Source organism: Carcharhinus amblyrhynchos, chromosome 8 (assembly GCF_965287045.1).
Source record: "Carcharhinus amblyrhynchos chromosome 8, sCarAmb.v2.hapA, whole genome shotgun sequence".
Lineage (NCBI taxonomy): Eukaryota > Metazoa > Chordata > Chondrichthyes > Carcharhiniformes > Carcharhinidae > Carcharhinus > Carcharhinus amblyrhynchos.
This window is the reverse complement of record NC_137331.1, coordinates 39,296,630-39,311,645: the sequence shown is the minus strand read 5'-3', so window position 1 is coordinate 39,311,645 and position 15,016 is coordinate 39,296,630. Positions and strand designations below refer to the sequence as shown.

General features: G+C 42.0%; 1 protein-coding gene across 4 annotated transcripts in view; it reads left to right on the top strand.

The window, feature by feature from the left end:
* The window catches only part of LOC145346527 (zinc finger protein 236), a 122,615-nt gene that overhangs the window by 71,115 nt on the left and 36,484 nt on the right, over nucleotides 1-15,016 (top strand). For all 4 annotated transcript variants that reach the window (XM_080193906.1, XM_080193905.1, XM_080193907.1 and 1 more), the window contains exons 15-21: nucleotides 1,113-1,202; nucleotides 3,548-3,699; nucleotides 5,580-5,683; nucleotides 7,738-7,889; nucleotides 8,741-8,926; nucleotides 11,198-11,468; nucleotides 14,233-14,336. In XM_080193906.1, coding sequence (XP_080050032.1) covers nucleotides 1,113-1,202; nucleotides 3,548-3,699; nucleotides 5,580-5,683; nucleotides 7,738-7,889; nucleotides 8,741-8,926; nucleotides 11,198-11,468; nucleotides 14,233-14,336 — 1,059 coding nt within the window. The remainder of the gene's footprint in view (nucleotides 1-1,112; nucleotides 1,203-3,547; nucleotides 3,700-5,579; nucleotides 5,684-7,737; nucleotides 7,890-8,740; nucleotides 8,927-11,197; nucleotides 11,469-14,232; nucleotides 14,337-15,016) is intronic.

Below are 15,016 nucleotides of genomic sequence, written 5' to 3'. Positions count from 1 at the left end.
GCAGAGTTAATGTAAGCCTACTTGTGACACTAATAAATTTAGAAATCCTTTGCTTTAAAGACTTTAGTTCAACTCCACCCCCTGCTCCTCCCACGGGTCACACTGTTCCAAATAAAGCATTCTGAATATTATTTTAAAGATTTTGCATTAATTGTGCAGAAAGAGCTACTGGTATACATTTTATTAAACAGTGCACTGAAAGAGTTTGATGTGAAGAGAGTGCAATTTGAGAATTCATGTGCAAAGAACAACATGCCTGCAAATTTTCCCAACCATATAGAAAGAAACAAGTTTCACACGCTTGCTTTTTGTTTGTGTATTTATACAAGTATGTTTTTAAAATGATCACAAAATATCAATCCCGTTTACTGCAGAACTTTACATTTAAATAAAAATTATTTTAGTCTTTACCAACCTCCCACCTTGCTGTAGGTGAATGTACACTCAGGCAATATGTATACCAGTAGCTCTTTCTGCACAATTAATGCAAAATCTTTAAAATAATATTCAGAATGCTTTATTTGGAACAGTGTGACCCAAAGGAGGAGCGGGGGGGTGGAGTTGAACTAAAGCCTTTAAAGCAAAGGATTTCTAAATTTATTAGTGTCACAAGTAGGCTTACATTAACTCTGCAATGCAGTTACTGTGAAAATCCTTCTACTGGAACTTAGACAGTTTCTCACTACCTAAATGAATGGGGTCAGAAATGTGTTGCTATGGTGTGTTGATGGGACTCAAAGCCACATCTGTCTGGCGTTGCTCAATATTTTGTTTATTATAATGGGACCATCTAAATGTTCTTTACTCGGAGAATGGTGAAAATGTGGAGCTCCTTACCAAAGGGAGTCATTGAGGCAAGATGCATTTATGAGGAAGCTGGATAAATATGTGATGGATAAAGAAATTGATGTATGTACAGATAGGGTGAGATGAAGAAGTGCAGGAGGAGGCTCATGTGGAGCTTAAATAGCAGCATAGGTCACCCAGGCGGAATGGCCTGTTTCTGCACTGGAAATTTTGTCTAATATATATTCACCATTTTCTATTTTAATCAGCATTTGTGAGCAATGTCAAATTAAGTGATTCTTTTATTATTTGTTTTCCTACTCCAGATTCCTTTGTGACAACACAACAGAATATCAGCCAATTTGATCAGCAGGCTTTAACACAGCAGACCTTTGACCAGCAGAGCCTGACCCAAGGTTGGAGTTCAAGTCAATTTGATGGCTTTTGGGAAAAGTAGCGCAACTTTATTTGCGGTTTTCCAGCTTTCTCAGATAATTGTTGCAAATGTGCGCAATTGTTTGAATGTGAGTTAAGATGTTAATTAAAGTTATACTACACTCTGCTGAGAGACCAGGCAACTTCCCAAAAACAATTAACCCAGCAGCGAGTTCATAGTGCTGGTGGAACAATCTATGCAACAGCACAACTTGGAATTGAACAATGTCAAATTTTAAAATAGGCTTTTTGGTCAGAGCTAGTGGGAAGGACCATGGTCTACATTTTATGATTGTTAGGTTATGATGTCATTTCGGGTTTTAGCTTAGTTTTGTCATTGCATGTGTTTTTTTTTACTGGGGGTGCTTTTTGTTTTGAACTGGGATGGTAGCATAGTGTAGCATTTTGTTACTGGATTAATAATCCAGAGTCTTGGACTAATCAGCTGGAGACACAAGTTCCACCAGAGAAGCTGGGGAACTTAAATTCAGTTTAGATTAGTTTATTTGTGTCACAAGTAGGCTTACATTGACACTGCAATGAAGTCACTGTGAAAATCCCCTAGTCGCCACATTCCAGTGCCTCTCGGGTACATTGAGGGAGATTATAGCATGGTCAATGCACGTAACCAGCACCTCTTTGAGAGTGTGGGAAGAAACCAGAGGAAACCTATGCAGACATGGGGAGATTGTGCAGACTCCGCACAGACAGTGAACCAAACCAGGAATTGACCCCAAGTCCCTGGTGCTGAGAGGCAGCAATGCCTACCACTGTGCCACCATGAAATAAATATGGAAGTAAATAAATATGGAACAAAATTTGAGTGCAAGTAATGGTGATCATGTAGCTACATGAAGGTGGTAAAACTCATCTGGTTCATTCATACTGTTTAGGGAAGATAATCTGTCGGCCTTGTCAGTTCTGGCCAAACGTGTTTGTGAATGCCAGCGTGCATGCTTGCATCGGTGGGTGGGGATGTGTGTAGGTGGGGGAGGCTGTGTTTGTTATATATATGCATGTATTGCAAATTGAGGTGGCGCAGTGGTTAGCATTGCTGCCTCATTGAACCAGGGACCCGGTTAGGTTGATTGGCTGTGCTAAGTTGCCCCTTAGTGTCAGGGGGATTAGCAGGTTGAATATGTGGGGTTACAGGAATAGGACCAGGTGGAATTATGTTGGTGCAGGCTCAATGAGCCGAATGGCCTCCTTTTGCACTGCAGGGATCCTAAGATGAACTAGCAAACCCCTTGATTGCATTGTCTGCTGGTGTAAAATTAGAGTATTTTATTTTTTCCTCAATCGTCATCTGAGTAGGTTTTAATTTAGCAAAATTAACTCCCTTTCCACAAAAGGAAAATTTCTCATATATATGTTGCTCCTCAGTTGGAGTCTGAGAATGAAAGGAAGTGGAGATCAAGCAGGAAAGTGGAATTAAGGTTGAGTGTCAGCCATAATCTGATTAACTTGGAAGCAAGCTCAAGGGGCCATTTAACCTATGCCTATTCCTATTTTCATATGATCCAAAGCGCAACGTTGCACATGCTGGCAACATTCTACTGTACCACCTCTTTTGACCCCTTCACACTCTCTTAATGTATCTTATTGTTTGTCTGACATCCAGTATTGGAAGAGTAGAAAGTTAGTCCAACTTGAGATTGGGAACAGCAAAACCATTTTGCTGGAAAATGGCATTAGAATATTTAGGTATTTGACGGCCGGTGCAGTCACAGTGGGCCGAAGGGCATCTTTCTGTGTTGTAAAAATTTTGACTGATTAATGGGCCAAGAAGTTGTTATCTAGGAAAATACTCCTCGCTGTGTCACAGAAGCATTATTAGACAGAAAGAGACAGACAGAAGAATCTATCAGGACAGCTGTTGAAAAACCTGATTGAAGGTTGATGTAAAAGAACATCTTAAAGCAGTAGTGAGTGACTGAGGTTTAGCAAAGGAATTCCAGTATTTGGGACTTCAACAGATGAAGGCTTGGCTGCCAGTGGTGAGGTGAAGGAAATCAGGGATGCACAAGAGGCCAGAATTGGACTATAGTAGGAACTTTCAGGGAATAATTGCATAGTTATATTTACTAACTCGTGAGTTTGGATTGTGGGTGTAAATTGAATGATTCTTCCCAAAATGATTTATGACAGTGCAAATGCTCAATTTGAATGACACCCGGACCAGCGAAACAGGAGCATTTCTCTGTATCGAATGAAACAGGACGATGAAACTTCCTTAGCAAGTTGACAAATAGTTGTTCCATGTTGTTATTTTAAGCATTAATTAGAGTGAACATAAGCAAATTAACTTGTTACATTTTTATGCCAGGTTTTACCATCACTGATAGCTTTGGCCAACAGGGCCAGTTCACAGCTGTGCAGCAGTTACAGGATTCGAGTAGCCTTGAGTCACAGGCTCTAACTCCCAGTTACCATCAGCAGAGTCTGCTTCAGGTTCCAACCACGGACAGCATCAACGTGGTAAGTATTAAAGAGACAATGTTTTAAATTGTATTCTTCAGAAGCTGCTGCTGCTTATTCCACCTTGCTGCTGCTGCTTTTGAGGTATTACTTCTACACTCCTTGAAGTGTTAATTGATGAAATTGTAAATCCACTGTTTAGAAAGGTAAACTGATGTTAAATTGGCCCATTGAAGTTTTTGGTATCTATAATAAAAGATGTGAAATGCCCACTCTGGTCTGCAAATGATTATCAAAGTGTTTTACTGAGGTAAGATTGAATTTTCTTACGTGCTCATCAAATCATTATAGGACAGGAGGCCATTCAACCCATTGAGTCCATGCCATCTGCATGTTAATAAACATCTCCCACATTCAGTCCTATACGAACGCCTAAATAAAGTCACATGTAGGCCAGAATGGGTAAGGATGGCCAATTTTCTTCCCTAAAGGAGTGATGACCCAGATTAGGATTAGTCGGGTAAGCTTTGCTTGTTTTCCCTTAAACATTGAAGGGTAATTTTATAGATGTGTTTGAAATGCTGGTAGGGAATGAAGAGTGAGAGGATGTTGGGGATAATTCTCTGGCCTCCCTACAGTGTGTTTCTCATGGTGGCAGACAAGTCACCATAGATGGTCCTTCTAGTCCTGCCACTGTCAGTGGGACTTCACATTGACTGCACCCCACATCACTGGGAAACCCGCGGTAGGGGTGTGCTGTCAATGGGATCAGAGGATTGCGCCACTTAAACAGTCGGAAAATTTTGGCCATGATCATAAAATTACAGCTGGGCCTTTTTAGAAGGAAAATGTGGAAGCACTTTTCCACATAAAAAGATAATAGAAATTGGAAATTTCACAATCACCCCATCCCCAAAAAAAAGTGCTTAACTGAAGACTGACATTTTTGTCAAGTAGGGCTGGAGATAAGGTGAGGAATGGTAAAATAAAGAATGGAAAGTGTTTAGTGCAAAATAGAAGTGAAATTGAATGCAAATGCACTTTTCTGTGATGGCACTTATGGGGTGGATTAAGAATTTGGGTTCTTGTACCTGCAGAAAAACATGAAGTAAGGTAATCAGCCATAGGGAATTTGAGCATTAAGTAATGGAGTCAGATTTGTGCCAACAGGAACTGATGTTGCAGTTACCGTTTTATGTTTGACATTTCTTAGTGTAGAATTCTAAGATTAAATAAAATGACATTTTACCTCAATTTGTGGCCTTTCAACCTAATTCAGGTTTTGGACCTGAACCATTTCGATTTATTTGTCAATACTTCATGCCAGTAAGCAAATATCCATCAAATCCATAGAATCCCTATAGAAGGATGCCATTCGGCCCATTGAGCCTACACAGACAACAGTCCTACCTGTAACCCTATACATTTACCCTGCTAATCCCTGTGAAACTGGGGTCAATTTAGCATGGCCATTCAACCTAACCTGCACATCTTTGGACTGTGGGAGGAAACCAAAGCACCCGGAGGAAACCCACGCACACATGGGGAGAACGTGCAGACTCCACACAGTGACCGGAGGCTGGAATTGAACCCGGGTCCCTGGCGTTGTGAGGCAGCAGTGCCATCCCTGGATGTGTCTGGCTTATGTAAATTTCCTTATTGGTTAATTGCTGTATTTCATTTATCACCTCCTATGGACATATTAGATTTAGCTCTTTGTAAAATTGTTTAGCCTCATTATTGTGAAGTATCTGGAATACTATGCATTGGTGTGAATTAAATTTGTATCCATTTCAGTGAGGTTGAAACTTGCTCAGATCATGATGCTGTCTGCACATCGTAACACTCGCAATTCAACATTTTCTTGACGTGACAACTTTTCATTACCGATCTTTTTTTAAAAAATTACTTTTTGCATTTTTTTCACGCACATTCTGCAGACAACCCGGCTTATGCATGAGCTGCCATCAGGAAACCTACACCTTCAAAGCCATCGCTCGGCCTTTCATCCTGATAGTGAGGACCAAGTTAGACGGACGTACAGGTGAGTGTTATAGCATGTTCCCACGTATTGGAGATTTACTGATAGGTTATCACTAAATCTGCCGGAGTTGTTTGCTGCCTTCTCTGATTTTCTATTATTGTCCTCAAAGGATAAAGCGAGCCACTTTTATTTTGTTGGATTGAAAGCTGGGAGACTCACCTAGCAGCCCACCAGCCACAAAGGAGTGGATCAGGAGTTGGCCAGATCACACTTCATGGATAGCACCTTTAGGGTTAACCTTGGCTCAGTGCAAACACACTTGCCTCTGAGTCAGGAGGTTATGACAGGATTGGACCATGTACCTGCCTCAAGTTTCAATCCAGATTACTACATTGTCAGAAGGGATGTAATAGAAATCCTATTGCATTACTCAGGAAAGAGCTGGTTGTTCCCCACATTAAACCAGCAATAGAAGATGCTAGAATCATTCAGCTAATGTGGAGTGAACAACCAAATAATGTTTTCTTCAACATGGTGTCCCAGCCAACATTTGACAAATCCGAGACCAGCTTCTTTTCGAACGACAGCACCGCCACTCCAATTTCCACCAATCCAGCAGGTTGATCACTCCAGTTGTGCCACAGGAGATGTAGCTGACCACTTGGTGTAGTGACTCTCATTCTGGGATCTGGGGTGGGAAAGCCACAGGCAGCAGCCTCATCCTGTTGCACATCCTCAAGAGTTTCTAAGGAATTACAACCTGCCAGTCTTCAAATCGGTGCAAAATCAAGTGCAAGGTGTAAGTGAAGGATAACAACGTGAATGCTTTAGTAGACAAGACTTTTTAAAGTTTGATTGCAGTGACACTCAAGTACTTGAGCGTGAAGTCCTTCAGCTTGGGTCACATCTGTATGTATTCTCGTTATATTTGACTCTGTTTTTAGGACTTGTTGGCTCTCCTGGCCTCAGTATGAAGTAATAAGAATCAAAAACCTGGAATGCATAATCCAGTGTGGCACCCATACTGATTTTTTTCTTCCACCATTCTCAAAAATAATTTCTTTAGTACACTTAGGACTTTGCTGATGCCTCACCTGAATAGTTCCATGGGCCCAGTCACACCCATAGTTCTTTTTGTATTGTTTACTTCCTCACTAATGTGATACTGATGGAACATAAGAACATAAGAAATAGGAGCAGGAGTAGGCCATCTAGTCCTTCAAGCCTGCCCCGCCATTCAATAAGATCATGGCTGATCTGAAGTGGATCAGTTCCACTTTCCTGCTTTCTCCCCATAACCCTTAATTCCCTTGTCTATCAAAAACCTATCTACCCGTGACTTAAATATATTTAGCGAGGTAGCCTCCACCGCTTCAACGGGCAGAGAATTCCAGAGATTCACCACCCTTTGAGTGAAGAAGTTCCTCCTCAACTCTGATCTAAACTGCCCCCTCTTATCTTGAGGCTGTGCCCTCTAGTCCTGCTATCCTTTCTAAGCAGGAAGTATCTCTCTACCTCTACCCTATCCATCCCTTTCATAATCTTGTACGTCTCTATAAGATCCCCCCTCATCCATCTAAACTCCAACGAGTACAGACCCAGTCTATTTAGTCTCTCTTCATAGTCCAACCCCCTCATCTCCGGTATCAGCCTAGTGAACCTCCTCTGCACTCCCTCCAAGGCCAAAATATCCTTGCACAAGTGCGGCGACCAAAACTGCACCCAGTACTCCAGCTGCGGCCTCACCAGTACCCTGTACAGTTGCAGCAAGACCTCCCTACTTTTATATGCTATCCCCTTTGCTATAAAGGCCAGCATTCCATTCGCCTTCTTGATCACCTTCCTGCACCTGCAGACTGGGTTTTTGCAAGTCATGCACAAGGACCCCCAGGTCCCTCTGCACCAGGAACCTCTTGCATGTGACAAGGGCCTGTTCTTAAATCAACCACTACCATTTTTTGTGAGGGTGGCACCAGTTATTCGTGTCAGCTTTTCTCCCTGTGCCTTCTTAAAGTTCTCTGAAACAAGGATTCCCTTTTGTAGATTGATGGTCCTTGAAGCTAAATAATCTTTGCCTTTAAAGGATGCCAGTGACTCTTTTCTGCATTTCCCAGGTGCGAGTTCTGTACCAAAGGTTTCAAGAAATCAAGCCATCTGAAGCAACATGTACGTTCTCACACAGGTGAAAAACCCTTCAAATGCCTGCAGTGCAGTCGATGTTTTGTATCCTCAGGAGTTTTGAAAGCGCATCAGCGAACACATACAGGTACTGGTTCGAGCAAATAGAGAGAAAAAAATTTGTTTATAGCACCTGTTATGACCCCAGGACGTCCCAGAATGTTTAAGGGTTGCCGCAAAGTCCCACCCACAAACAGCAATGGCACTGAACCTTTTTTCCAACAACACATTAAAAATGAGTTGTAGTGTCTCTGCTATTTCTCCTCATCATTGTTTTTTAAAGTATGTGGATTCAATTTGATTCAGACAAGGGGTTCTATTCTCTGAGTTTTAGTTAATCCAGTTCCATCTTTGTTTTTATTTTTGAATGCATTTATCGCTTGTTTCATCATTCATTGTTGTCATCAGCAGGGAATCAGTGCGTCAGCCCTTTGTACAATTTTAGTCCCTACTGCCATTCTGGCTATAAGTGGAAATCGAGCGATAGCAAGGCATAAATTGCCCCAGTTTGCCCATATGATTTGATTCTGACGTACAATGAAATATATTTATTTATATAAAAATAAGCCAGGACCAAACAAATTGAATTGACTGCCAATCAGACATGTATCTGAACCAAATTTATTCTCTCACTTGGAAACCAAATAGGGACAAAATGACTTAACAGCTGTATTGATATTTGCTAAGCTGCAGAGAACACAGGGGAGTGGGAGTAATTGGAAAGCTCATTCAGAGTGTAAGCATGGGTGTGATGGGCTGAATGGCCTCTGCCTGTGCTGCATTATTTTATTCTATGTTTTGATTTTGATTTTCAGTCTCATGCAGTGGGTCAACGTTAATGATGTCAGCACCAACTTCAGTTAAATCTTTCTGATTCAACTGGAAAAGCATGTTTTAACATTTATAAATACCTGGAAATGTATCTCCATGTATTTAAAGGTATCAAAGCTTATCGATGCAATGTCTGCGATGCCACCTTTACCACAAATGGGAGCCTGACAAGGCACATGGTAATTCATACCAGCCTGAGACCGTTTAAGTGCCCATTCTGCGACGACACTTTCCGAACATCCCTTCACTGCAAGAGGCACATGAAGATTCATCAAGTAACGGTAGGAGTTGGAGGTATGGAGTGCTTCGTCTCAGAACACTAAGTCATATATAGTATTTTTATTCAAAGGAAGAACCTGCAGAGAAGCTTGCATCATCTGCGCCCCTTATATTCACGCTCTTCAGTGAAGCATTTAAGATTCTGAGGGTGCTTGACGAGATGGATGCTGAGAGGATGTTTCCCCTGGATGCAGAGCCTTGAATCAGACAGTCTTACTTCTAGAAAAGTCACACTTCCCAATTTTCCACGCCCCTCGCTAGTGATGTCACAAAGTTCATGCCCACCAAGTGCGAGAACCTCATTTTAAAGATTTGAAATATCATTAACCAGCCCTTCCCCACTCAATGTCTGCCTCACCGCCTGCAGGCACAGGGGGTGGAGGGATGGAGCACCCGAAGATTATCACCCACCAGAGTGATGGCATAAATACCACTCACTCATTTTTATTCACTCTAAGGCTCAAGATCTGGAGTGAAAACTGGGCTGTGCAGCTGGAGAATAACACTAGTTTTCAGTCTGAGCCTGGCATTTTGAACAAATGTGACTAACATGCCATCCAACGTAATCCAACGCAGAGCTACCATTCCTTTTTTTATGTTCTTTCATGGAATGTGGCCCTTGCTAACAAGACCATGATTTGTTGCCAATCTCTAATAGCAGTTCAAAAGGTGTGACCATCTTCTTGAACCACTGTGAGAGTGGTAGAGGGAGTCACTGTTTAGTTTGGTGGCTGGAGTGTCATAAAATGTGCCTGCTGCAAAACTTATTTTTTTCACCCAGACTGTAGTGGGGTGGGTGGGGGCGTTACAGAGATGGGAAACTCTCATCCTTTGAAAAGCAAGTGGCTGAAGACTTGGAATGTCATAGCATTCAAGGCTGTGGGCCAAGTGCTGGGAAGTAGGATTAGTGCAGACCTGCTAGGCCAAAGGGCCTCTCATCTGTACTGCATGACTCTGACTAGTGGTGCTTACTTGCTTGTGGGCACCCTGGGGTTTGCTCATCCACATTTCCTTCCCATTTTAACTCCATTACATGCGATCTGATTACACCAATACTCAATCCCTTGATTTAATACTGATTCATAGAATCCCTATAGTGCAGAACGAGGCCATTCAGTCCATCAAGCCTGCACTGACGACAGTTCTACCCAGGTCCCACCCCTGTTACCCCACGTATTTATCCTGCTAGTCCCTGATAATTGGGCAATTTAGTACGGCCAGTCCACCTAACCTGCACGTATTCAGCTAAGAAATATTACTTTGTTGTCAGGCAAACATTTTCAAACATCCCATTTCAAAAATGGATTGTAGCAAACAGGTGAAAGAAATAGCAATAACTAATTTGAGTTTAAGGTTTTTTACAATGATTCATAAAGACTGGAAAAGAAGTGAGAAATGGAAAAATTTATGCCAGCGATTTACATTAGGTGCTGTTCTGAATTTAAATTAAAATTCGTTTTAAAAACTTCTGCAGTTCGGATTGTCACAAAAGTAACGAAGGTAATTTTGAGAAGGTTTATTGCTGGAACGAGTATTTTAGGACTGCTGTTCTGAGACTGCAAACCAGCAACTCATGGTGACATCTCCCTGAAATTGTTCACCCTTCAAGGGTGAAATATTACTGAAAAATCACCAGTGTTGTTTCTGGCGAGAAAATCGGTGTGTTTCTCTCTCAATCTTGTGACAGTCAGCCAAAAAAAACAAGGGAACTTATTCCACAGTCACACAGGGGCAGAACCTCAACACGCTGGCAAAATCCCACTGCTGAGCGATCAGGGTGCCATTTTTCATGGTCGCCCCAATCAGAACCTGAGTAGCCATCTTCTCCCGCCCCATCAACCCATCACAGGTGTTGGGCCCCACCCCCGATCGGATTCGGCACTTCTCTAAGCCGTCAGGCCCCATGGTGCCAACCTGTGCCAAGAGGCAATGCCAGGTTGCATTGCCAGGCCACTGCCTGGCCATGCCCCTCTTCTCCCAGATCCTATACTCAACTTTTCACCCCCTGGGGAGACCCCCTGGACCTAGATGCTTGATGTATTAAAATGAGCTTTCTGCAGTCCCACGGTGTGTCTCATGCCATTCCAGTAGCGAGGGGCCAGTAAGATGGGAACTCAGAAACTCACCGGCACAAATCGCTGTCTCTGGGTTTCGAGCATGTGCCGCCATTCCGGCAGACGGAGAGTGCGGGCTCAAAGTCAGCCCTCCCACCCCACCCCGCGCAAATAGTTGTTTCATTTGACACTGGAGGTGCAGTATAATAATGTTCTTTATCTTATCATCTAGATGAAGAAGATGAAAATCTGGAAAGGCCTGTTGTGCGACGGTCACGGATTGGGATCATCACATTTACTGAAGAAGAGACAGCGGAGTTAGCCAAAACTGAAACACGGTTAGACGCTACAGTCTCTGAAAAAGTACTAGTCCAGTCAGCTGCAGAGAAGGACCGGGTCAGTGAAATTAAGGATAAGAACACCGAGGTGGAGGAAGAGCCGAAACATGCAAATCAATGCTCATTTTGCACAAAGAGTTTCAAAAAGCCTAGTGACCTAGTTAGGTAAGAACTGATGTTTTTGGTTCAGTCTTATTTTCTGCTGTCCTTTTTCTCTGCAGGTGATTCTCTCTCTCATTTCCACTTCTCTTCTTTTGGCATTGCATTTTGGTATATAAATATAGGTCCAAAAGTCCAGCTGTCTGAACAGCAACCTTGTCTTTGTGGGTTCATGTCCCGCTTTAAAGATTTAATCCCCATTGCAGGGTTTAAGCTTGTAATCCAGGCTGGCACTTCAGTGTTATTTCTGATCTGATGGTTACTTGGTTCAGATGGAAGTTAAAGATCCAGTGGTCAGTTGGAGGAGTGAGGAGCTTTTCTGCGATCCCAGTTCACAATTGTTCTTCAACTGTGTGGAGTTTGCGCGTTCTCCCCCTGCCTGCTTGGGTTTCCTCCAGGTATTCTAGTTTCGTCTCATGGTCCGAAGGGTGAGGAGGATTGGCCATGTTCAATGCACGTGATCACAGGGATAGGACAGGGGATTGGGCCTGGGTATGGTGTTCTTTCAGAGGGATAGTGCAGACTTGATGGGCTGATGGCCTCTTCTGCACTGTAGGGATTCTGTGAACTGGTGCCACTAAAAGCAGATTAGGTAAAGGTAAAGTCGCCATAGTCCCAGATGACAATAAATTGCTCCCCCCTTTGAGGGAAAGAGCTGACTGGTGGTGACTTAACCTGAGAATCACCACAGCTCAGACAAGGGTCAAGGTTGAGATGGCAGGGCCTTCATGAATACCTTAATTTCATTGCTGTTAGCTGCCCTGAAAATGGCATAATGTCTGTATCACAGTAGTTCAAAGTAATTTGTTGTGTGCAAACTACTCTGGAAGACCTAATGATCCGGGGCCATGTCTCTTTTTGAATGATAGCACGTGTGTTTGTGCCCTGCATTACTGTCAGCCCCTGTCCCTATATCAAGTTATGGGAGAAAACTATTTGTTCACCCACTCAACTGATAGAGCACAGCATTGTAGAATCCACTCAGTTAAAAAGAAGACCATTCGGCCCATTGAGTCTGCACCGACTCTCCAACAGAACACCTTACTTAGGCCCACTCCCTGCCCCATTCCCTTAATCTCAGGCATTTACCATGGCTCATCCCCGTAATTTACACATCTTGGGATACTAAGGGGCACTTTAGCATTACCAATCCACTTAATCTGCAAACCTTTGGACTGTGGAAGGAAGCACATGCACAGAGCCTACGCAGACACGAGGAGAACATGCAAGTTCCTGGTGCTGAGAGGCAGCAGTGCTAACTAATGTGCCACCATGCTGCCATGAGCTGATGGCCTTTTCTGCACTATAGGGATTCTGTGATTCCATGAACTGGTGTCACTAAAAGCAGATTTGATAAAGGTAAAGTTGCCATAGTCCCAGATGATCATAGGGGAATGTAGTAAAGTGAACACTAGCAGATGGTTTGAATCCAGGCCAAACTGATGGAGCGCGGTTGTGTAGTCTTACATAAAATGAATTTGGGGAATCTTAGTCCTTTTCCTAGTATTTATGAGTTCATTGCGTACATAAAGTTGATACTTATTTGGCATCAGTTGGAATAAGTTTCTTTATTTGTTCATGGGATGCAGGTGTAGCGGGTAGTAGCATTTATTGCCCATCTCCAGTTGCCCTTCAGATGGCAATGAGAGAACCTCTGCAGTCTGTGTGGCATAGGTTGTTAGTTACATGGCGTTTGTTAGAGCAGAATAGAAGAACTCTTAGAATGCATCTAACAGACCTGTACCAGACGACATGTGCAACCTTTGCTTAAAACTAAATACCAAGATGGAAAGCATTCCATTTCCGTCTGTTATTGAGTTTGATTAGACCCAAAAATGTGGAGAAAAGTTATTTTTATAGACAAACTTATGATACTTTTGGGATAAAATTTAGTATGATTTTTATGAATTTGGAGTATGCCACAAGATGAGCTTCAAGTTTGCATACATCACAAAATTATATTAATAGCAAAAAGCTTTACTCAATGGTAGATTGAGAAAATGTCCATCTCTAAACCTATAGAAGTTTTAATCGAACAAACTGATGCTGGAATAGGAGCTAACATTATAGTATTAAAGGTGTTCTGATGTTAGGTATAGCTTTGTCTTAAAAGTGAATGTTTAAGACTAGTGAAGTAATTGTCAAACCTTTTCCATTTTCTCCCTCTTCCTCTTTTGCGTCGCCACAGTTTTAATCATTTACATGTTTCCTAATTCTATATGTGCATTCTAACAATTTTTTCTTAGTTCACTTGTTTGTTAAATCCCTTTCATTGCCTGTTTTATTTTACCTCACTAGGTTTGCTGTCTTTTTAGAGATGAGGGCATTTTTCAAAAAGTAAATCAAGTTTTCATTGTGAACATCTGACCATCAGCCAGTCGAAAGTTTAAAGTCTAAAATAAACAATCTCCCCAACACCCAAAGATAGGTAACCCTGTGCTACATATTAATATTTAAATGGTCTTTATTGCTGTGGGAGGCTCCATAGATTCCGTATCCCATGAAAATCATCAAAAAATCAAACTTTAGTGGTATGGAAAGCATGTTATATAAAAGTTAGTTTGCTTTATTAGCTTGAAATGTAAAACAAAATATGTATTAATATTTTAAAATGCACATGCTCTTTAATTTATATTTGTCTAAGATAATTTAATATCTGAACATCAATTCTCCATATTAGCATCGTTGCAGACAAGTTAATCTGTAATTATTCCTGTATACAATTATCTCTAAATAGATCTGGTAAAACATGTCTTTTCATCCCACATAGACACATACGAATCCATACTGGAGAGAAGCCATTTAAGTGTGACGAATGTGGGAAGAGCTTCACAGTCAAATCTACCCTGGACTGTCATTTGAAAACCCACACAGGTTAGTGATGGTTTTTCCATTTAGCTGTTGTACAGAGGGAGGATATTGGAAGTCATGTCAGATGATGGAAGCCATAAAGCAGGGAGGCAATTTATTAGAAAGGTTACATTTGCAAACATAAAACAAATTGCTCATCATTTTTTTAGTTCTCATTGTTCTTTTTAAGGTTTGCTTCAAATCAGCTACATCTACATTTTTTTATGTTCTTTATGGTGGCGGACATGATCCAATGTAGCAGGCATACATGTGCAGTTAAGCTTCTTGTACTGTGTACCAACAACAAGGCTGAGACCTGGAGTGGGATTCTCTGATCTCATCTACACCTGTCCCACTGCCAATGAAATCTGGCATTCAGCCAAAACTCCAGTCACTGCAGCAGCACCAGAGAATCCCAGCTGCGGACAAGGAGGCTTTTGGTGTAAATCTCATAAAGAGCATCCTGTACTTCAGCAGTGTGGCATATTCCATTTTTAGTGCCAACAATCCTGTGCTCTCTCTCCCTCTCTCTGAATAAGACGTTTGAGTGCCAAATTAGAGAGAATGCTGCAGATCTGTGCGCAGTAAGAACTGTGTTGCTACTGACTACGCACAAGACCATCACAACCAGCAGACACCGAGTGTCCAACCCAGTCAGTCAATCTTAGCCAGACTTGAATTGAGTACAAGAGATGAATGACTAC